The 24,811-nt window shown below is 46.4% G+C and overlaps 1 protein-coding gene across 1 annotated transcript in view; it reads right to left on the bottom strand.

Moving 5' to 3' along the window:
• Positions 1-3,802: 3,802 nt before the first annotated feature.
• The window catches only part of PIP5KL1 (phosphatidylinositol-4-phosphate 5-kinase like 1), a 46,910-nt gene continuing 25,901 nt past the window's right edge, over positions 3,803-24,811 (bottom strand). The window contains exons 8-11 of the mRNA XM_030206358.1: positions 20,676-20,731; positions 15,551-15,663; positions 10,269-10,431; positions 3,803-5,211 (exon numbers count right to left, since the gene is read on the bottom strand). Of these exons, the coding sequence (XP_030062218.1) occupies positions 4,797-5,211; positions 10,269-10,431; positions 15,551-15,663; positions 20,676-20,731 (747 nt within the window). The 3' untranslated portion in view covers positions 3,803-4,796. The remainder of the gene's footprint in view (positions 5,212-10,268; positions 10,432-15,550; positions 15,664-20,675; positions 20,732-24,811) is intronic.

A 24,811-nucleotide genomic window follows, 5' to 3' on the forward strand; every position in this document is an offset into this window, starting at 1 on the left:
ACGGGCCAATTCCCTGCATATGCAAACCAGGCTCTAATTACATTAATTCCCAAGCCGGGCAGGTCACCAGATAGTGCAGACGCATACAGGCCGATTTCACTACTAAATGTAGATATTAAAATCTTAGCCAAAGTGATGGCTGAAAGATTAGCTGACTGCCTACCTCGATTGATAGGTACTGAACAGGTGGGGTTTGTGAGAGGTCGGCAATCTACACAAAATGTTCGCAGATTGCTTATGGCAATGGCGGTATGCACAGAGACAGCTGAGCCGGCTTGGATATTAAGCCTAGACGCGGAAAAAGCGTTTGATCGGGTGCAATGGGGCTATCTATTTCAGGCGCTTGAACATATGGGTATTACTAGCAAATTTCTAGACATAATTAGGGTTCTCTACTGTCACCCCACAGCGCGAGTGTTAGTTAATGGTATGAAAGGTAAGGAATTCGAAATAAAGCGGGGCACAAGGCAGGGATGCCCCCTCTCTCCCCTGTTGTTTGTGCTGGCATTGGAGCCTCTGCTGCGCACGCTGAAGGCGGAACAGAAAGTAGAGGGGGTCCAGGTGGGGGAGCGGTCAATTAAAGTGCTGGCATATGCGGATGACCTATTGCTAACGTTGACCAACCCGCAGAGATCTACAAAGGTTCTATTAGAACGTATTAGACAGTATGGTCATATTTCAGGATTTAAGTTAAATTTATCAAAATCAGTGGTGCTGCAGGTGGGGGGAGAGGGAGAGGGTGGAGCAGGGGGGGGGGGCAGATACCTTTCCAGGTAGCTCAAGGTACATTCAAATATTTGGGAGTCTGGGTTTCTGCAGAACGTAAAGAACTCTATGACCTTAACATACAAAGACTGCTAACGGATACTAGAAATAGCCTGCAAACGTGGACAACACTGCCTCTCTCTTTGCTGGGCAGAATAGCCCTATACAATATGGTAATGGCCCCGAGGTGGCTATATGTTTTACAAACAATGCCGTTATACTTGAAGAAGAAGGATGAGGAAAAATTGGATAGAACGATTCAACATTACTTATGGCGGGGCAAAAAAGCTCGCTTGCCGATGAAGGTGTTGTGCGTACCAGTGGAGTATGGAGGATTAGGACTTTTGAGTGTGAGGTACTTCAATGTGGCCTGTGGAATGAGAAATATAAACGATTGGTTCCGCGGAATAAGTGACTTTTCAGATACTGCTGTGGAACTGAGCTTAACTTCAGGGACTCATTTTAGCAATTACTTGCACTCGACTGGGGCACCCATACCACAGGTCTTGCAACGATCCCTAATTATGAGGACAGCGGCAGCAACCTGGAAATGGGTTAGCAGGATGCATCATTTTTCGACAAAGATCTCGCCATATTTGCCCATTTGTGACAACCTGGCCTTTAGACCGGGCAGTATGTATGGGACATTCAGGAAATGGAAAAAGCGGGGACTGGAGTACTTACTGCAGGTGCTGACCCGGGAAGGGCACATGAAATCGTTTGAGGTCCTGAAAACAGAGCACGGTCTTCTTGAAAGGGAGCGATTCCATTATGAACAGTTAAAGCATTATGTGATGTCTCTGCCCTGGGAGCACCTGGCGGAAGATGCTCAGGAGGAACTTGCGTCGGCTTTCTCCCTGGGGGCCCAACATAAAGTGCCACTTTCCCATCACCACAGGCACATAAAAGACACTATGCCAGAACCGGATTATAAGACTTTATCCCAACAGTGGACAGCAGATTTGGAAACGGAGGTTACACCAGCTTTGGTGCGGTCTCATGTGTTATCAGTCAGAAAAGTGACGTATCAGTCTGCACATTGGGAATTACAGTACAAATTTGCTTTTCGGTTGCATATCCCCCCTAGAAGAGCGTTCTACATGGGTCTGTCACCCTGGGGGGAATGCCCGAAGTGTGGAGCGGAAGGCGCCAATTTGGGACACATGTTCTGGACATGCAAAAGCATACAGGGATTCTGGAAAGCTATTATAAACTATGTTAATGACATCTGGCATCAACGTTGGAACTATGATCCGGTCCTGTTGTTTGGACAACCCCAATTGAGGCAGCCCCTGGTGAAGGGTTTTACAGCGTTTGTGACAAGATCGGTAATAGTTGGCAAACAGACTATCTTATTGGAGTGGCTGACCACTAAAGTACCCTCTCTGCAACAGTGGCGTTCGAAAATGTTGTTGATGATGCGGGTAGAGAGGGTAGAGATTGTCAACTTTGAATCACGGACAGGGGAAAAATTCCAACAATTGTGGGCGCCCCTGTGGAATACATTAACTCCATCTGCACGAAGTTATTTGTTGAATGTATGAACATTGTGATATTAATATAAGGGAAGGGGAAGGGAGGGGGGGAGTGGGGGGGGGGGAAAGGGGAGAAAATGTAAAAACTCCATTTTTGCAACAAAACAGTTCTGTTATTGTGTATTTGGTTTGAATAAAGATGATTTAAACATAAAAATCTTTTGTGGACCACAGTGTGTATGTATTATTATATGTGTGTGTGTGTGTGGGGGGGGGGGGGGGGGTGTTCTGTGGTACAATCAAAGTGGTTTTAATAATTATATGCAGGGCTCACAATCTAAGTTTTGTACCTGGGGCAATGGGGGGGGGGGGGGGGGGGGGGGGGGTTAAGTGACTTGCCCAGAGTCAGAAGGAGCTGTAGTAGGAATCAAACCGTTTCTCAGGTTCGCAGCCCACTGCACTAAAGTCTAGACAACTCCTCTTAATGGATGTTAGCTTTATGTTTGGAACCTTTTTCTTTTAGCTTTGAAATGGCTGTGAACACTTTTTTTAGAAGTTCTGAGAAATATTTGGGATGTTGTTTTGCTTCCATTTTTTTCATGTTTTCTTTGCTAATGTTGTGTTCTCTTGTTTTGTTTTGTTCTGGTTTTCCTTTTTTTTTTTTTTTTTGCTACCTTTTGCTGTCCCTAGTGTTCTGTAGTTTTCTGATTGACCAGTGAGTTTGACCAGTATTTTCTGAAATGAGCCCCAAATGCAGGCAGAATGCTAAAACATGTCAAGCCCAGCCCAAGGAGATAGTAGTATGATGATATTCACTGAAAGCTGGTCTGTTGTATTGCATTTTTGTTCCCAAGTGTTAACAATAAATAAAGAATGTTTAGATCTGGGCTGTTGTCTTATTTGCTTTTGTTTTTGAGACTCTGCTTTGTGCAGACTGGTTTTCCTCTCTTTTTTTTACAAATGTATCCCATCAGTATTTAAGGACACCAGCGTGATCTCAGCCATGATCATACCCTCACTCTGAATATCTACTCTTCCCACACTTAATCTATTCCATCCGGTCCCTCCAGCTAGGACACCGCTTTCACTGTCTCCCATTTTTATCTCTGCGTAGCCAGCATTTTCTCTCTTTTGCTCATACTCCTTTGCTTCCACTCACCCACCATCCATACACTCTCTCTGCTTTTCTCCCCCTCCCCACAACCTTTATTTCCATTTATAAAACAAACAGCACTTGCCAATGTCATTATCACACATTATCTGATGCAGTGTCCATTTTATGAACGAAGGCCTATGGTTTTTAACATGTGATAATAGTGTAATTTTGCAATCCACTTTAATGGTTATCCTTAAGCGGCCTATCAAATAAAATAACATTGATAATAACGTTAAATGACCACACCCTAAATTCAGCTTCTTTGTGAAACTGCTTTTGCACTGAAAAAAAGATTTTCTCTGTGATACTGAGGTTAGGAAGAGCAGAGGGAGTGATTTAATGATACATTTCTTAGCATTATTTCCAATTAAAATTCAGCTTTCATGTGAAATCGAGGTTAGGAAGAGCAGAGGGTCTGACCTAATGATACGTTTATTGGCATTGTTTCCAGTAAAGGCTGGTTCTTTAGCATTTACTAATCTCAGGAGGTGTCTGGACCTGTCTGAGAGGCTATTCTTTTCTTTCGATAGTAACATATGATGACTTCTTTGAGAGACACAGAGCGCTCTTACTTTTGCCTTTCCAGCAGCTGCTGTACTGCTGCTGAGCTTTAAAGCAGAAAGCATATTTGTCTTCATTTTGGTGCCTTCCGTTGACTCTTGCTGATGGCTTAAACCTAGCAAGTGCAATTTGAATTGAAAGCTTGCAATATTCAGCCCTCTAGTAGGCTTGCAGCTGTTGCTTTGGAAAATGTCTTTGCACTATAAAGAGGACTGCTTTTCAGCTGCATGGGAACTATTACCCAATGAAATGTGTAACTAGCAGTCTTTTTTTTTTTTTGAGTCAAAGAAAAATAGTGAGGCGTTCCAGGCCTTGTAAGTTGGTTCCTTTAAGTTCGTCATATGGGTTAGTGGAAAGACAGCAGTCCATAAAGTTCAATCAGACTGTTAACATTTGAGCAAGTGTGAAGCCAACGCAGTAAGTTGATGATAGTATGGAGGCAGAAGTAAGTGGGCATTTGTGCCGTCTCAGTCAGTTATTGAGCCAGGGGTCTGGGGAGGCCACCTGGGCCATTTGGGGAGCTGTGGGGTCAACAGGGAAGGGAAGGAGGAGCAGGAACAGAGTATAGCCTTGTGTGTGTTTTAAATCTACCTTCATGTCAGTGCATGAGCCAGTCCTTACGCATGCACTGACAGGGTGATTTGTATGCCTTAGTTTACTGCATCAGGAGTAAAAGTATTTTTTAGCATGCATATGAGAATGCTGCGCACTGGAGCCTAGCGCAGTGTTCTAACACACAGTTTTTTGCATCAAGGCCTGTGGATGGTTGGTCTGAGAAAGGAAGAGACTGCAGCATTTCAGAGATATCAGAGAAGGAAGTCTTTGGTGGCTGAACTTTGTCATACTGTGTGAGTTTCTACCCACTGACCAAGCCGTTGAGCATATCTGGAAGGACTAACAGTGGAGAATGCTTGTCCTCGGTATCGGATTCTTTTCCATAGATGCTCAAGTTTCTTACGGAAGCCATACACAGTAAAGATATCAATGATACCCAGGAAATAGCGCACCTCTGGACCATCCAGCACATGCAGAGGATTTTTGTAAGTTGGGAGCAACCGTCTATTCTGTGCTACGATGTCTGAGAGATCAGATTCAGCGCTCAGCTGAGTACAGACTTTCTTCTTGATAACTCTATTTGTAGAAGGTGTCTCTTGGACAGAGCATTGTTCAGTCCCACTCACAACCTCTTCTTCCACAATCCCTGGCACTGTGGTTTGAGTTGAAGTTGTTGGGCTTCCTCCTACATTCATTGATCTCAGAAAGAAAACAAAAAGAAGCATGAAGACAATAAGTGGAAAATGTAAAGAGAAAAACAATCGGAAAGAGATTCCCTTACATGGTCTGTAGCCCCGCCCAGCGCATCCCAGGATGCAATGGGCGGGGCTGGGCGCCGCCATTTTGCAGCAGCGTCAACAGGAAGAGGAGGGAGGCAGGCAGGCTGCGTCCCTCCTCCAACGAAAGGTAGGGGGGCCTGCCGGGAGGGAGGGTCACCACGGACCACCAGGGATTCAATGGAGAACGCTGGGGGGGGGAGGAGTTAGGGTGGGCTGGAGGTCCGTGGACCTCCAGCCCCCACCCCCTGTCGATGGATAACAATGTGTGATAGCCTTTGGCCGGAGGTGACCACAACGACTTCTGAGGGTTTGGGGGGCTGGAGACCCACCGAACCTCCAGCCCCCCCGTCGCTGGGTGGGAGGGTGGGACAGCGTTTGGCCGGAGGTGGCCACCACGATTTCTGGGGGTTCGTGGGGGGGGGGGCTGGAGACCCACTGGATCTCCAGCCCTCCCTGGGCATGGAGGGGGTCAGATCGTCGGGGGGACCGGAGGTCCACCGGACCTCCAGTCCCCTGTTTGCGTTTGCTTTGGGAGGGAACGGGGGCCTGCCAGCATGCAACTGCATGCTGGACAGGGCTCACCATTCCTCCCCAATGATCCGCAAAGTCTAACGCCAGCTCAGAGCTGGCGTTGATTTTGCTGCGGCCAGCGACCCAATCTTTGGCGCGCTGGCCGCTGATCATTGGGGATGAATGCATTAAGCGCTGATTAGCATGCATTTGCAAGCTAATTGCGCTAGAAGCCCTGTTTAGCATGCATTTGCATGCTACTTGAGCTAAGAGCCCTCGAGTGCGTTGTTTCAGGCGCTCGAGGGCTCTGATCATGGGTCGGCATGGGCTCTGATCATGGGTCGGCAGCAAAAACCTCTAGCGCCGGAGTTTGCTTTTGATCATGAGGGCCTGAAGGAGCAGGATGTGCTCCTTGGGGGTGACTCCTGGGCAGCTATAATTTGCATTATTCAAATGCTATTTCTTTTAATTTTGATGTTACTGATGGCGAGCAACCGGAACTGGTGTTTTTTGTTTTGCATGAAACTGAATTAGTGGCTGAAATTTGCTGCTTGGTTTTGCCTGAAACCGATGCTGAAACCAAAACCATCGGTCCCATCCTGACCACAAGCACGACCATTCTCTGCCCCCCTCCCCACAAACGCCACCCTCGCACCACCCATAGGGCCTCCCTGGGCCTACCCTAGAAGCTCTGGTGGTCTAGTAGGTATGTCAGCTCCAATTTCAAAATGGCTACTGTGACCACCTGCGGCAGCCTTGCGAGTTTGCTGCGGGAAGTCATGGCAGCCATTTTGACTGGCCATTTAAATCACTTTGAATATTGAACCCTTATATATTTTTCACAATATAGGAGGACGTATATCTCTAGTTCTCTAGTGTTGTACTACATGCAGGGTCTGGCTTCTTGGGATTTTGGTTTAATTTATTTCTAGTTTGTGATCACTTACAGTGGTGTAGTTAGGACTAAATGGGCCCAGGGCAGAAAAATTAATATGGGCCCCCCTTTAACCCCATCTCTCCCAAGGTAGTGGGGACTGGGGGTGGGGGGAAGGAGGAAGAATCCCTTAAGAGCTCCAGTAAACAAATCCTGTAAAAAGCAAACACATTCCAGACCTATAGAAAACCTGTCATAGAAATAGAAACTGAAATGCACGATATCAATGATGCACAATTTTGCAAAGCTGACATTTACAATTAAAAATTTCAGAACCCCCCCCCCCCCACACACACACACACACAACTTTATTCTACCTTTGTTATCTGGTCATCTCTTTTCCAGTTTTCTTTTTTTTTTTCTTAATGTCCTCTGTCCTATTGACATTTCTTCTATATGTTCACTATCCATTTTTCTTTTGTGTCCCTATCCAACCTTTTCAGCATCTTCTCTCTGTGTCCCTGTCCCTATTCTCTCCCCCCCCCCCCCCCCCCCCCCATGTTCAATTGCTGCCTCTCAGTTTTCACGATCTCTCCTTCTTTCCCTATGCTCCTTCCATGGTCTGCATTTCCTCTCTGTGTCCCTGTTCCTCCGAATGTCCAGATTCTCTCTTCCCTTCCTCCTGCACCCCCATCCCTGGTCCAGCCTCTCTCTCTCTCTCCCTCTCTCCATTGGTCCAACATCTCTCCCCCCTGGCCCAACCTCTCTCTCTTTCCTCCACCACCCCGTCCAGCCTTTCTCCCCCTCCCCTTTGCTCCAGGTCTTTCTCTTTCTCCCTTCCTTCCCTCTGCACCCCCCTCTGCAGATCCTGCATCTCTCCTTCCCCTTTCCTCCAGGTCTCTCTCTCTCTCTCTCCTCATTCTCCCCTCAGTTCCAGCATCTCCCCCCCCCCATGGGTTCAGCATCTCTCTAACCTCCTCCACCTCCCTGTGCCTCTCTTCCTGTCCTCTGCCTTTGCCTCTCATCCTGAGCAGGACTTCCATCTGTCTACTGTCCTCCCTCCCCTCCCCTCCCTGCACTGGCTGGCATCTCTCTACCATCCCCTCTCAAATCCGCACGGGTCCAGCATCTCCCACAGTCCTCAAAACATGCACAGGTCACTGGCAGAGGCAGCAATTGAAACTAGCTGCCTCTACCTGGCCCTGCTTGGGCTTTTCCTGTGCCACTTCCCGCCCACAAGAAGTTACATGACAGAGGTGGGATGTGGCACAGGAAAGGCCTAGATGGGGCAGGCAGTGGCAGCCTGTTTCAGTTGCTGCCTCTGCTGACAATCTATGCATGTTTTGTGGACTACGGGGAGGGGTTGGTAAGAGGCATGCCAGTCCGTTCACTTGTCTCTTAGATTGTAAGCTCCTTGAGCAGGGACCGTCCCTCTATGTTAATTTGTACAGCGCTGCGTAACCCTAGTAGCGCTTTAGAAATGTTAAGTAGTTAGTTAGTAAGTAGTTAGGTTCACAACAGCATGTGGCCCCTAGTATTGGACAGCCCTGAGCATTTTGCCGGGCTCGCACATTGGTAGCAATGTCCCTGGTCACTTATTCTGTATTTGACATTTTTGTTTTGTGTGTGTGATCAAGCTCAGGTATTCTGTTGATATGAATTTTTTTTATGTGGCTTTCTATAGATGTATTGATATTTTAGGGCCCCACTGTAATATTTATGGCACTGTCTTTTTATAGGTAGGGTCTTTTCATATGGAAGTTAGTGCTGGCATGGTAGATTTCCTCTAGGTCCTGTGTCTTTTCTGTAAAGTTTTGTAATACTTCATAATATACCGGATACTGAGAGGGTCTATGTTGCTGTTACTGAGATTATACTAGAATCAGAAATGTCTTCACATTGTGGGTTTATGGGAAAATATTCTAGCACTACTCTGTAGCCATTATTGGGGGAGGGCTAGGGGATTCTTTTAATGCAAAATTTATTTGGCTTTAATACCATATGGGGATGCATATGTGTGTTGGGGAACTGTAGTTCTCTCCCCTAGCCCTCAATGTAGCCTGTAGGCACTGAAGCCTGCATGTCAATCCTTGCCACAGTTGTTATATAAATACATAAGTATTGCCATACTGGGACAGACCAAAGGTCCATCAAGCCTAGCATCCTGTTTCCAACAGTGGCCAATCCAGGTTACAAATACCTGGCAAGATCCCCAAAAAGTACAAAACATTTTATGCTGCTTATCCCAGAAATAGGCAGTGGATTTTCCCCTAGTCCATTTTAATAATGGTCTATGGACTTTTCCTTTAGGAAGCCGTCCAAACCTTTTTAAAACCCCGCTAAGTTAACCACCTTTACCATATTCTCTGGCAACAAATTCCAGAGTTTAATTACACGTTGAACAAAGAAAAATTTTCTCCGATTCATTTTAAATTTACTACTTTGTAGCTTCATTGAATGCCCCCTAGTCCTAGTATTTTTGGAAACAGTAAACAGACACTTAACGTCTACATTTTCCACTCCACTCATTATTTTATAGACCTCTATCATATCTTCCCTCAGCTGTCTTTTCTCCAAGCTGAAGAGCCCTAGCCGCTTTAGCCTTTCCTCATAGGAAAGTTGTCCCATCCCCTTTATCATTTTTGTCGCCCTTCTCTGCTCCTTTTCTAAATCTACTATATCTTTTTTGAGATGCGGTGACCAGAAATGAACACAATATTCGAGGTGTGGTCACACCATGGAGTGATACAAAGGCATTATAATGTCCTCGTTTTTGTTTTCCATTCCTTTCCTAATACCTAACATTCTAATTGCTTTCTTAACCGCCGCAGCACACTGAGCAGAAGGTTTCAACATATCATCAACTACGACACCTAGATCCTTTTCTTGGTCGGTGACTCCTAACATGGAACCTTGCATGACATAGCTATAATTTGGGTTCCTCTTTCCCACATGCATCACTTTGCACTTGCTCACATTAAACGTCATCTGCCATTTAGACGCACAGTCTCGCAAGGTCCTCTTGTAATTTTTCACAATCCTCTTGCGATTTAACAACTTTGAATAACTTTTTGTCATCAGCAAATTTAATTACCTCACTAGTTACTCCCATCTCTAGATCATTTATAAATATGTTAAAAAGCAGCGGTCCTAGCACAGTCCCCTGGGGAACCCCACTGACTACCCTTCTCCATTGAGAATACTGACCATATAACCCTACTCTCAATGGAGAAGGGTAGTTAGTGGGGTTCCCCAGGGGTCTGTGTTGGGACCGCTGCTTTTTAACATATTTATAAATGACCTAGAGATGGGAGTAACTAGTGAGGTCTTGGGGGAGGGGGAAGGGAAGGAGGGAAATCAGGGAGTTGGGTCTGCACTACTGTCAACTGGAAGTCTTATGCACATGTGTCCGGTGTGCTCTCCTATGTTACTGCACATTTTTTTGCACAGGACTGTTCGTATACTATTAGGTTACTGCATTGGTTAGCTACATTTTTGCATTAGGATTGAGTTATGGGGCTGTGTGATTATTAGCAGACAGCTCTAAAGCAAACTTAATATATACACTGTTGTGGCGAGGAGAGATTACTCACTTCTTAGTCCGTAGAATGAGGTTCACAAATGACCAGCTCTGTGTTCTCTCATCAGCATGAAGAGGTTGAAATGCCACCAGAAGACTGTAATCCAAGACATGCAGATCCTGGAGAAATTTGGTATCTATTTGCATCTGCTGGATCAGCCAGGCACGTTGCTGAGCTGTGGCAAGAACGACACATGAGCAAATAGGAGGTTAGAAACTAATGCAGGGTGGTGAGTTCCAGTGCAGAACCTACAAGTTCATTTTCAAAGGAAATATCCCACAGAGCTTCCCTTTGACAGTACTTTGGACGGCACCTCAGAGATACATTCCCCTTGCTTTTCAGTGCAAAATACTGCCAAAAAATACAAAATAACATCATCATGCATGTGTCTCCTGCCTGGATCTATCCCCCCCCCCCCTTTCCACCACAGGTAAAAGTACATACACTAGAAAAAGCAGACATAGAGGGGCATAATCGAAAGGGGCGCCCAAGTTTTCCTGAGGACGTCCTCGCAGGACATCCCGGCAAAGGGGCGGGAAAACCCGTATTATTGAAATAAGATGGGCATCCATCTTTCGTTTTGATAATACAGACGGGGACGCCCAAATCGCGAAATTTAGGTCGACCTTAGAGATGGTCGTCCTTAGAGATGGTTGTCCCCGATTTTCGGCGATAATGGAAACCGAGGACACCCATCTCAGAAACGACCAAATCCAAGCCATTTGGTCATGGAAGGAGCCAGCATTCGTAGTGCACTCGTCCCCCTAACATGCCAAGACACCAACCGGGCACCCTAGGGGGCACTGCAGTGGACTTCAGAAATTGCTCCCAGCTGCATAGCTCCCTTACCTTGGGTGCTGAGCCCTCCCCCAACCCCCCCCCCCCCCAAACCTTCTACCCACAACTGTACAACACTACCATAGCCCTAAGGGGTGAAGGGGGCACCTACATGTGGGTACAGTGGATTTCTGGTGGGTTTTGAAGGGCTCACATTTACCACCACAAGTGTAACAGGTAGGGAGGGGATGGGCCTGGGTCCGCCTGCCATGTGCACTGCACCCATTAAAACTGCTCCATGGACCTACATACTGCTGTCAGGGAGCTAGCTGGGTATAACATTTGAGGCTGGCTAAAAATATTTTTAAAGGTTTTTTTAGGGTGGGAGGGGGTTAGTGACCACTTGGGGAGTAAGGGGAGGTCATCCCCGATTCCCTCCGGTGGTTATCTGGTCAGTTTGGGCACCTTTTTGAGGCTTGGTTGTAAGAAAAAATGGACCAAGTAAAGTTGCCCAAGTGCTCGTCGGGGACGCCCTTCTTTTTTCCATTATCGGTTGAGGATGCCCATGTGTTAGGCACGCCCCAGTCCCGCCTTCGCTATGCTTCTGACATGCCCCTGTGAACTTTGGATGTCCCCGCGACAGAAAGCAGTTGAGGACGCCCAAAATCAGCTTTCGATTATGCCGATTTGGGCGACCCTGGGAGAAGGACGCCCATCTCCCGATTTGTGTCGAAAGATGGGCGCCCTTCTCTTTCGAAAATAAGCCTGATAATATCCCCCATTCATTGTGGGTTAAACTTTCAAAACAGCATACAATGGAGAGGATCAGAGAGCACAACACGAGTAATCCAAAAAAAGAAGCACAAAGTGGAGGAGTGGCCTAGTGGTTAGGGTGGTGGACTTTGGTCCTGAGAAACTGAGTTCAATTCCCGGCACAGGCAGCTCCTTGTGACTCTGGGCAAGTCACTTAACCCTCCATTGCCTGCCGCATTGAGCCTGCCATGAGTGGGAAAGCACGGGGTACAAATGTAACAAAAAAAAAGGGCTCTCATCTGGTACATATGCGTTATTTATTTATTTATTTTAGAAGGCATTTTGTCCCACATCAAGTCTGCGATTCTCCGTTCCTACAGTAGATTATCATTACTGTTGAGTAACAGCACATGTGACCAGTTGAATTGATCCCTGAGGCAGGCATTGTTTCACACCGAAACACGGCCCATGTTGGGTCATAAATAAAGCACACTTGTACCAGTTTTTGAGAGCCCTTTGTGCTTCTTTTTGGATTAAATTATCAAAAGCCATTTTTATGTGGGCAAACATCACATGAAAACTTTAGAAAATTATTCTCAGAGTAGCACAATCAACAATAACTTGATAGGAAACTAAATATTATACTTCAGCTGAATGGGTGGACTTTGCCATAGCCCTCTATATTGGACAGTTAGCTGAAAGAAGTAAATTGTAAGAAGAGGCTACGTTCATAGGTGTACTGACCAATAAATAGTGAGTGAATTTTCAGTGTTAGTTGAGATAAGGGTAGTTATGGGCTAGTTAGTTTTAGAATAATTAGATTAATCATGAGGGAGGTGGCTAAGGGGCCAGATTCAGTAAATGGCGCTGAATATTAGGCGCCCGGAAGAATTTGTGCTCAGTGCTATTCTATCAAGGATGCTCCGGGCTGAGTGCTCTTTACAGAATAGTGCTTAGCATGAGGACTTACATCAATTGAAACCTGCTGTAAATCCTGGCGTGCTGTCCCCAAATTCTATAACACTGCACTCAATTCTTTGGAATGCCCCTGATCTACCCATGCATCTCCCATAGCCACACCCCCTTTTGAGTTACACATGAGAGGATTTGGGCACAGGTCCATGTAGAATCTCGTGTGGCTAGAACTGTGCGCAAATCCAAATCTGAACCAATTACGTCAATAATTGATTGTTAATAGCTTGAAACCACCCTAAGCAAAGATGAACTTTTCAAGCAATGGAAGATGAATACTGCAATGTTAGAAACTGGAGAGCTGTGTCATGCGTATTAATTACAGCAATTAAGTCTACACGCTCGATTTGGGAGCTGAATTCAACAGGATTTAATTCAGTTCTGTTCGCATACAGAGATAGTCCCCAATCACTGTCATTAGAGCAATACATACAATGTTAACCAGCCACCAAGTTAAAGTTGTCGGAAAACGACTGTTATAAATCCAGCAACCCAGTAGGTGAAACACATGAACAGTGAAAATCCAAGCATTGTTTTCCTCAGCGGATAAAGTACAATAGGTCCAAGGCACAGGTTAAAGTATTGAGAATAAATGGCATCATAGAGAGTCTGCCTTGAAGGATGGAAAATCCCAAAATTTCATAACTGAATATCTAGCTCATTAACTCATTTATTTGGACCACATGCAATGTATAGAATGCGGGAGTTATTTTGTGTGAGAACAGGTAACTGCAGAAACAAGTTAAAGCTTTTTGCGGTATTTTGCCTGTTTGCATACAATAACCAGTGTGTTATTGATTTTTTTTTAAACTATTTTTGGGAAGGGGAGTGTCACGAGCAGAGAGAGGTCGATCCTGTGTAATGCAGGTGGCGTGTTATGATTAGCATATGCTTACTGGATAACACAGAGTTAACATGGGAGAACCTAGCATCTCCTAAATAGGAGGCGGTAAGTGTTCCTTCATTAACTCTATGCAGGTGCCGTGTGCTATTGACAACATTAGCACATGACCTGCAATAAAATATATGTTTTAAAAACCTCATAAGTGTTGAGTTAAATCTGGGCTTAGTGCTCAGGATAAGTCCCTAGTTAAAACACTCAGATTTTATTGCACTTTTAGTAAAAAGGCTCCTAAGTTAGTTAGCTGAGTAGGCTGATGAATTGATTGGAAGGTAGGTAGATTAATTCAATTTTAATAACTTAAGCTGAGTGGTCACATGCAGCATTTAGGTAGTTCATTTATATGATATTTTTATAACAGCCCATAACACTATAGCTCCAATATTCAGATTTTTAAAGCTAAAAACAGGCCGGCCAAAATTTAGTCCACAGCGGTCAGCATTTTTTTTTTTTAAATTCTGATTGCTGCGGGCAGATTTAGCCCCAGATATTCAGTGGGGCCATGTCCAGGCATCAGTATTGAATATCCAGGGCTGATATTCAGCTGTGACCGGCACATGACAGTTATGTAGGCCCCAGCTGAATATGGGCCTGGACCCGCATAAGGTACTCTCTGCTCCTCCAAATCACCCTTCCCTCTCTCCCCCACAACCCCAATCCCCCTCCCTCCCACACTGCAAGTATTTAAGGGCCAACTGAGGCCCACTGCCCTCACCCCCTATGATCAGCCTTTATATACACCCTGGGTGGGTGGGAGAGGTAGCAGGACAATTACTGTCACAACCTGAAAGCTACAGCAAAACAGGGGCAAAAACTTCCAGAACAACAAAACAGGGGGAAAAAAAGGGTGGCAGACGCCAACCATCTAGTTCCAAAAGGACAACCAAGGATGAATCCAGAAGTCCAATGTTTCCAAAAAGTAAAAAACTTTATTCTCCAAGAGACATAAATTCGTAGACAATCTTGACCCAACATGGGCCGTGTTTCGGCTCCAAATGCCTTCCTCAGGCATCTGTCAGCAGCATAATAAGAAGATTGGAGAATACTGAATCACAAAATAAAAAACATACTCAGTCTCTGGCTGTAGAAAACAGCTAGATGCAGCACAAAAGCAAATGCAGAATGAAACGGTCTCTTAGGACCACTCCGTGAAGTCTTCTAAACAATGAACTAGAGCGGAAGGCAGGGTCATATTGGCACAAGAGAAATCAGAAGCAATCTGGATAGCTAACCAGTGACTGATGCCCTTTTCATGCTGTCCTAACTTTAATCGCTTATCTAACCAGTTAGTAGTCTGAATATGGCTGCTAACTGGTTAGGTCCAGGCTCCTCCCATGCTCTGCCCAAGCTCCATCCATGGACCTCCCCAGCACTAACCGGACAGTGCAGGGGCGGTCTTTGGTGATATTCAGTGGCACTGTCCAATTAAGTGCCGCTGAATATCACCACTTAGGTAGTCAGAAGCAATTTAACCGGGCAAGAACCTCTCCTGTCCAGTTAAATTACTTGAATATCAGGCCCACAATATTTTAATTTAGCTCAAAGTTTGAGTATCACCAGGTTAGTTCACAGCTAGAACAGTCAGAAAGTGAGTAGCTTCTTAACCAGAAGATTAGCTGGATGGAGGATGGATAATATTTTGATTAGAGATGTTTGAGCTGTTTAATTAGCAAGAAGAGATGTATGTTAATTAGATACAGAATGAGTAGGTTACTTGACTAGAACATGGATACATGAATTGGACTGGGTCAGCTGAAATATGAATAGGTTAATTAGTTTGTTAGAGATAGTTTAGTTGGCAAGAAGAAAAGGATGATAGTTGGCAGAGATGGAGGTGGATAATCTTTCCCTGACTGACTCAAAAAGTTCAAGCAAAGGCAGGAAAACTCACCAACACAGATACAGTTTCCTTCAAAGTTTAGGTCCTTGAGTACTACAATGATTTGGCTGCCTTCTGAGGCTGGTTCTGTCCAGCGACCCACCTGACAACCTTTAATGTCATAACTGCATGGGGAAAATACAAGGATTAATCTCAGCTGTATAAGAGTTGTATAATATTTGTACTTAGCACACTACCTTCATGTGTACCACTTTGCAAATGTTTGTAATATAATCAGTTGCATGCATCTTTACTGACTACACGTACAATTCTCCCTCAAGTTAGTCACCCTTATAATCTATTTAAACTCCTGTTGCTCTTTCTTATCTTTCTATATATTTCATCTCTGCTTGTCAATTTGCTGTCTATTAAGATGTTTAGTGTGTATTGTGACATTGCACATACCCCACTAGCCAAGTCCTTATCCAACCTAGGCCTTAACCCTTACATTCACGCGGACGATGTCACGATATACATCCCTTACAAACATGATCTAACAGAAATCACCAATGAAATCAAACTCAGCTTGAACATCATGAACTCATGGGTGAATGCATTTCAACTAAAGTTCAACGCAGAAAAAACACACAGTCTCATCCTCTCATCCCAATACAACACGAACAAACCCACTAACATAAACACCCCAGACTACACCCTTCCTATTTCAGACAGCCTGAAAATTCTCGGAGTCACAATTGACTGAAACCTCACGCTAGAAAGCCAAGTGAAATCTATAACAAAGAAAATGTTTCACTCAATGTGGAAACTCAAACAAGTAAAACCTTTCTTCCCAAGGGAAATATTTCGCAACTTGGTACAATCAATGGTACTAAGCCACCTAGACTACTGTAATGGAATGGAATCTATGCGGGATGCAAAGAAATAATCATAAAGAAACCCCAAACTGCTCAAACACTGCAGCCAGGCTTTATCTCTCCACTCCCGACATCACAGTCGAAACCCAGGCCAAAGTTTCGGCCTGCCTTTCAGACATCGCTGCCTGGATGTCCAACCGGCATCTGAAACTGAACATGGCAAAGACTGAGCTCCTTGTCTTTCCACCCAAACCCTCTTCTCCTCTTCCCCCACTTTCCGTCTCTGTTGACAACGCCCTCATCCTCCCCGTCTCTTCAGCCCGCAATCTCGGAGTCATTTTTGACTCCTTCCTCTCCTTCTCTGCCCATATCCAGCAGACAGCTAAGACCTGTCGCTTCTTCCTCTATAATATTAGCAAAATTCGCCCATTCCTCTCTGAACAGACCACCCGAACCCTCGTCCACTCGCTCATTACCTCTCGTCTTGACTATTGCAACCTTCTTCTCGCTGGCCTCCCGCTTAGCCACCTATCCCCCCTTCAATCTGTCCAAAATTCCGCCGCACGTCTCATCTACCGCGTGAACCGATACTCTCATATCACCCCTCTCCTCAAGTCGCTTCACTGGCTCCCGATTCGCTATCGTATACAGTTCAAGCTTCTCCTATTGACCTTCAAGTGCACTCAATCTGCAGCCCCCCATTACCTCTCTACCCTCCTCTCCCCGTATGTTCCCACCCGTAACCTCCGCTCTCAGAACAAATCACTCCTATCTGTACCCTTCTCTACCACTGCTAACTCCAGACTTCGCCCCTTCTGCCTCGCATCACCTTATGCCTGGAACAGACTTCCCGAGCCCATGCGCCATGCGCCCTCCCTGACCATTTTCAAGTCCTTACTCAAAGCCCATCTCTTCTCCCTTGCTTTTGGCGCCTAACCACCTTCTCCATTCATGATACCTACACTTACTACATAGTTTGTTACCTTTAGATTGTAAGCTCTCTTGAGCAGGGACTGTCCTTCCCCATGTTTAAACTTGTACAGCGCTGCTATAGAAATGCTAAGTAGTAGTAGTAGTAGTAAAAACGAGATTCAAAAGCGACAAACCCCTACGAGAAATACTGCACTGGCTCCCAATCAAAGAACAAATTGCGTTCAAAATCTGCACTCTGGTTCATAAAATTATCTACGGCGAAGCCCCGGGATACATGATAAACCTCATAGACCTACCAACCAGAAACACAACAAGATCAACATGCTCATACCTAAACCTTCACCACCCAAGCTGCAAAGGACTCAAATACAAATCAACCTATGCATCCAGCTTCTCCTATATAAGCATGCAACTATGGAACTCATTACCAAACGCCGTGAAAACAACGTATGACCTACCAAACTTCCGGAAATCACTAAAAACTAACTTGTTCAAAAAGGAATACCCTAACGATCCAACTTAAACGCCTGAATCCTGCAACACAACGAAACTAATACTCAAAATGGACATAACTTAACTTTTCCTCCTTTTGATTCCCTAATGTGTCTGTTACACATGAACTTTACTATACCATAATATCACTCTGTATTTGTCATACTGGAATGGCGATCGCCTCACGGTACTATGTAAGCCACATTGAGCTTGCAAATAGCTGGGAAAATGTGGGATACAAATGCAACAAATAAATAAATTCTATAATGTGTACTGTTATTTGAATATTGTACTGTTATAATTTTTTATTGCCTATGTCTGGGTTACATTTTCTGTACACTACCTTAATGAATTTCTTCAAAAAGGCAGTAAATACATCCTAAAAATGAATAAAATCTATCTTGATATTTTCATTTGGGTACAGAAGTTGGGTGAGAAGGTTGAGGAAGTCGCTGACCAAATCAATAAACATACTGATACCATCTCTTCTCTCTCCCGCTGGATGCCTTCTGCACCTGCCTCCTCATCCAGGAGGTATTTTGGTAAGTCAGGGAAGGGTGCCTACTACCCATAGAGGCTTAGGTACGCAGCTGCCTCTCGCCAGCCTACTCAGGCTCAACCCCAGCGCACTTGTTCTCAGTCAGTCTGCCCAGCTTTTTCTTTCTTTTGATCCCAATAGGATGGGGGTCGCTATCAGGAAATGCACAATTTCTAATTGGCTAGCAAATTGCATTTCTTTCACATATGCCCAGGCTGGACTGACCCTGGAGGGTCATGTCACGGCTCACAATGTCAGAGCTATGGCTGTGTTGGTAGCCCACTTGAGGTCAGCCTCCACTGAAGAAATTTGCAAGGTTGCAATGTGGTCTTCAGTCCACACATTCACATCTCATTACTGCCTTGAGCAGGTTACCCAGCGCGATAGTCATTTCGGGCAGACAGTGTTGCAGAATCTGTTTGGGATCTAGAATCCAACTCTACACCCCTAGGCCCATTTTCTTCTGTTCCAGGCTGCACTCTCACTCAGTTTGTACTTCTATATTTGACTGTCTGACTTATTCTATACTTTATTAGATATGAACTTTAATGCACCACCACTATGTATTTCTCATCCCGGATATGGCGATCGCCATAACGGCATAATTGTAAGCCACATTGAGTCTGGAAATAGATGGGAAAATGTGGGATACAAATGCAACAAATAAATAAATACATAAATAAATAAGATCTGCTGTCCTCAGAGAACACCTGCTACAGGTAAGTACCTTTGCTTTATTGGCTGTTAGAGTTTTTTTCAGTGGCACGGGTATTCACACTGGAATGGAGTATTTATTGTTAAGTCTGTTATTTTCAGTAGAATGAGAGATTTACAGTCAAATGGTATATCTACATGGGATGTGGAATTTTCATTAGACAATAAGCTACAATCAGATATTTGCACCTCATGAGGATTTTTAGAGGGTTAAGGGATTTTCAGGAGGTATGATGTATTTGTAAGGATGGGATTTTTATAGCAGGAGATGAGATACAGTAGAATGGGAATTTACAAGGAAGGGGCAAAATAAATCAGACCAAGCTCTAAAGGAGATAGGGGTTCTTACCGCATCTTAAAATGCCTTACTGCGCAGTCAGGCATCCTGCGGTAATTTTGGCATCTGCACACACATCCCACAGGGGCAGAGAGTAGGTATGTACAGTCCTAATTGGTTAGTGCAGCTACGTCGCTGTGTGTTAACCGATTAGCATGTGGTTAGTGCGTGAGCCTTTACCTCCTACAAAATGGGTGATGGTAGGGGCTCACATGCTAATGGCCACGTACTAATGGAAAAATTAGCATGTGGCCATTAAAAAAATAGAAAACTTGGCCATTTTACCCATGCAGAAAAAATGACCTTAGCATGTGGGAATGACCCATGTAAGCATGTAATAAGGCCACTTTTTACTGTAGTTTGGTAAAAGGATCAAGGCTGGCATTGGGGATGGGGGTAAACAGGACAGCTGCCCTGGGCCCCACAGCTCCAAGGAGCCTCGCAATCCAGGCATCTGTTCCCCTTCTCCCCACCACAGTCTGTCTCCTCCTCCCTTCCTGATCTTCTTTAAAAATTTATTTTCCTTCTCAAAGGGGCCCCGTTGCGGCAGTCATTCTCACAAGCTGCCTGTGGCTGCTCAAAACTTTCCTTCTCTGCTGTGATCCGCCCCCTCTGATGCAATTTCCTGTTTCCACCCGGGTGGATTGCAGGGGAGAGGGAACACTTCAGGTCAAGCAGAAGCAGCTTGTGAGGATGGCTGCCATGCCTGGACCCCTCTGAAAAGGGAAATAAACATTTTAAAGAAGACCGCAAGATGAGGGGAAGGGAGGGAGATGGACTACAGTGGGGAGAAGGGGAAGAGATGCCTGGACCGCGTGATAGCAATGCAGGTGGGGAGAACGGGGGGAGGGGGCATCAGGGACTCCCTCCCTAATTTCTGCCCTGGGCCCCACCATGTCTAAAACTGGCCCTGAAAAGAACCCGTAGTGTATTTATAGGGAATGGAGTGTTTGCAAGGGATGAGGTATCTGTAGTGTGGCATATGCTGTTTATAGTAATTAATGAAGTAATTGCAGTGGGGGGGGGGGGGGGTGGAGAATTGGCAAGACATGGGAAATGTACACAGGTTAGGCTATCTACAGAAGAGTGAAATACTGCAAGGAAGGTGTATTTGCAAGGGAGAGGGCATTAGATATGGTGATTCGGCGATATGGATAATTTTATGGAGGATGTTAGGGGATTGTTTGGGTTGAATGCTGTTTTATTAGATGGAAGGGAGGAGGTTAATCATATTGAATATATTTCTACGTGTTGTAACTCATTTTACTTGTGTAGAGGAAGTGGTTTCAACTGGAATAAATTACTCACCGTGCTACAATGCGCTCATCAGGATAAAACACACTTTGCATAATAATAAAGTATTTCTAAAAGAAAAAGGAAAAATGAGTCACATTTAGAGTCTCAATAGTTCCTTGCTTTAGATGAGTTTGCAGCAGACTCGGCTTCAACATTCTATGGTGGTGCTCTGAGTTTTGAGGACAGAGAGAGAAGATGCTTATCACCATCTGTCACCCCACGGCCACTTAGAGGGTCTATCCCCAGCACAGCTCAGGTCCTCCTGCACCTGCCACTTGTGCTGTACACTAGTACTGTCCTCCCACCGACTGGGTCCCAACTGCCCCTGAGCAAGTCTCCTGCCCTCAAATTATCCCCAGTGATTCCTAGGTTACTGAGGCCTCGCTCCCAGTGGTCCCACAGTTCCTAGAAAGCACCCACAGACCCAACACACAAACCACCAGGATTCTTAGTCACTCCAGACAAGCAGAGGCAAACTAAAAATGTTTATTGTCATGAAAAATTAGAACAATGAACAGAAAAGGTGCAATCAGCAAAACAATAACAGGTAACTGAAATATGGATCAATTATAACACCATCTAAACATTTGTATAGTATCTAAATAGTATCTGGGAAGATCACGACATATAGCTGCTCACAAGCTATCAAATATAACTGTTCAAAGTGCCTCAGCAAAGAGATCTTTCTCTCCCTTCTCCCTGGCTAAGACTGGGACAAAAGCCAGTACATCCTAGATGAATTGAGCTCCTGGGCCAATCAGAGCCCAGAACAACAAGTTTTTAAAACTATACTGCATCGTACTTCCTATCTGTGCCAGACTGTAACAGCTTTAAATTAAGGAAACACCACCTGCTGGCCAAACTAGAGAAATATGCTTCAAGAAATTAATGCAGTTTCCATATCATCAAGCAGATCAATCCATAGACTGGTGGGTTGTGTCCATCTACCAGCAGGTGGAGATAGAAAGCAATCTTTTGCCTCTCTATATGTGGTCATGTGCTACCAGGAAATCCCCAGTATTCTCTCTATCCAGCAGGTGTGTGGTCACACGCAGCAGCTCTGGCTTGGTCTCCACACCTATTTACTTAGGCTTTGTTGAGTACCTGGGGTTGAGGGCTCTTCGTGAGCAAGTGCAAACCTGGTGGTGCCAGGTCCCTCCTTTTCTCCCCCCTCCTGCTGGCTCCGTTAAAAACTTAACAATCTTGAAGCAGAAAAGATTTTACTTGCAGCTGCTCACTGGGACACAATTCGTTGCAGCTCGGAGCAAGAAGCAGGTAATTTTACCTTTTCCTAGCGGGCAGGGGGTTCCCTGAACGTTTCCCTTGTAGATCATTACATCGGATGGTAAGGGCACGAAAAAGCGCTCCCTGGACCGCTATCGCACGGCTAGTGGGGAGGCGCGGGGATCGGAGGCAGAGAAGCCCTTTTTGGGTGCCCTTCCAGACTTTGCTGATTTAGCCGGTTTTTCCTCCGCTGGGGCGTCGGCAGCCTTTCCCGCCTTAGGTGCCCTTCCGACGTCGGCCGCCCATGCAGCTCGGACGGCCTCTGGTATGGCCGCCTTTGAGTTGGGCAGCGGTAAGAAGATGGCAAAGTTTAAGCACCATGCTTTCCACGCGGCTCCTTCGCGGAGTGACGCGCCGGATGCCATTTTGGATGCGCAACGCGCCTCTCACCTGCTCTATGGAGTGGAGGTTGAGAGTTCCAATAGGGCTGTGGCCCAGGTTGCAGAGGTGCACAAACAGGGGGGTTTCTCTCCCGAGTTTATTTTGTTGCTGCATCAGGCCTTTCAACTGCAAAACACTGCTCCTGCTCCCCTGTCAGATGTGGGGGAAGAGGCTCGGGTGGATCGTCAGGTCTTGTGGGACTCTGTCTCCTCTGATGTAGATGAGGGCAGCGTTTCTGAGTTCTCCCAAAGGTCCCTTGGGGATTCTTTGGAGGAGGCTGATCCTCGCCCTGATGGGGGAGATGACCCCTTTGCAGTGCGGCTTTTTCGCTCAGAGGAATTGCCTAACCTGTTAGTTCAGGCTATGAGCATCTTGAGTATTTCCTCTCTGGAGGAAGGCCCTCCTTCAGCCTCGGTGGGTTCCGCTATTATGTTGGGAACCAAGCGCCCTTCCAGGACCTTCCACATCCATGAAGGCATGAAAACTCTAATTTCGGCTCAATGGGATTCTCCTGAGGCGAGCCTCAAGGTAGCCAGGGCCATGACTCGTCTGTACCCTCTGTCAGAGGGTGAACAGGAGGCCTTGCGCTGGCCGGCAGTGGACTCTCTAATCACTGCTGTGACAAAAAAGACGGCTTTGCCGGTGGAAGGTGGCTCTGCCCTTAAGGAGTCACAGGAAATTGGAAGCGGCTTTAAAGTTAGCCTTTGAAGCGGCCGCCTTGAGTTTGCAGGCCTCGGTTTACGGCTCCTATGTGGCAAGGGCATGCCTGACGGTGATGCAGCGGGCCTCCCCCTCGGATCTTTCCTTGAGGGCAGATTGACCGGTCCTGGAGTCGGGCTTGGCTTACTTGGCAGACTTGCTGTATGATGTTTTGAGAGCCTTGACTAAAGGTATGTCTCAGACAGTCTCTGCCCGTCGATGGCTATGGCTTAAGCATTGGTCAGCTGACCATGCCTCCAAATCCCACTTAGCCAAGTTGCCTTTTAAGGGCAAGCTGCTCTTCGGGGATGAGCTGGACAAGATCGTGACGGATCTCGGCAGTTCTAAAGGCAAGAGGTTGCCGGAGGTCAAGGCAAGGGCCAGCAGTGCTCGCCCGTGTTCCTCTAAGGGCCGTTTTCAAGAAGCCCGTTGGTATCGCCCGGGCAAGTCGGGCTCCTCCTCCTCCTTCAAGCAGAGGTTCTCCCCGAAGCAGCATTCCTTTCACAGAGACCGCCGCTCAGGAGGTTCTTCCTCTGGTCCTCCCCCAGGGTCTCATACCCAATGACGGGGCCCTGGTCCATGGCCCAGAGCAGATAGGAGGAAGGCTGTCCTCTTTTCTGGGCGAGTGGACCAGGGTAACTTCAGACGCTTGGGTTCTAGAAGTCATCAGAGACGGTTACAAGTTGGAGTTCTGCCGGCCCCTGAGAGACGGGTTTGTGAACTCTCCCTGCAAGTCTCCCCTCAAAGTGGCAGCAGTTCAGCAGACTCTGGACAACTTGCTCCGCCTTGGGGTGGTGGTCCCAGTGCCCGTAGAGGAGCGTGGCACAGGATGTTACTCCATTTACTTTGTGGTGCCAAAGAAAGGAGGCTCTTCTCGGCCTATTCTCGACCTCAAGGGAGTCAATCAGGCCTTGCAAATATGGCATTTCCGTATGGAGACTCTCCGCTCCGTGATTGCTACGGTACAAGAAGGAGAATTCCTGGCATCCTTGGACATCAAGGAAGCTTATCTGCACATTCCCATCTGGCCGCCTCATCAGCGCTTCCTGCGCTTTGCAGTGCTGGGCCGGCACTTCCAGTTCACAGCCCTCCCGTTCGGGTTGGCTACGGCTCCGCGGACCTTCTCCAAAGTGATGGTGGTCATTGCGGCTTATCTCCGCAAGGAAGGAGTGCAAGTCCATCCCTACCTGGACGACTGGCTGATTCGAGCTCCCTCCTTTGCGGAGTGTGGGAGAGCGACGGACAGGGTCATTGCTCTTCTGAGCTCCCTGGGATGGATCATCAACCGGACTGCGCCCGACTCAGTCCCTGGAGTATCTGGGTGTTTGGTTCGACACCCAAGTGGGCAGAGTGTTCCTGCCAGACAACCGGAGCCTCAAGCTTCAGGCCCAGGTGGGCCGGTTCCTAGCCTCCTCAGCTCCTCGGGCTTGAGATTATGTGCAACTGTTTGGCTCCATGATGGCCACGATGGAGGTAGTGCCCTGGGCCAGGGCCCATATGAGGCCACTACAGCACTCCGGTTTCGGAGGATTACACAGTTCACCTTCCCCTGGACCTGGCGGTGAGAAGGGCGCTAAGTTGGTGGCTGATGTCAGCCGGTATGCCTCTCACGTCCCCGGAGTGAATTGTCATTACTACGGAAGCCTGCTTGACGGGCTGGGGAGCCCACTACCTGGGAAGAACAGCGCAGGGGATGTGGTCGCCGGCGGAGGCGAAGTGGTCCATCAACCTCTTGGAACTTCGGCTCATTCGGTTGGCGCTTCAAGCGTTTCTTCAGGTACTGA

Source organism: Microcaecilia unicolor, chromosome 6 (genome assembly GCF_901765095.1).
Source record: "Microcaecilia unicolor chromosome 6, aMicUni1.1, whole genome shotgun sequence".
In the NCBI taxonomy this organism is placed as follows: domain Eukaryota; kingdom Metazoa; phylum Chordata; class Amphibia; order Gymnophiona; family Siphonopidae; genus Microcaecilia; species Microcaecilia unicolor.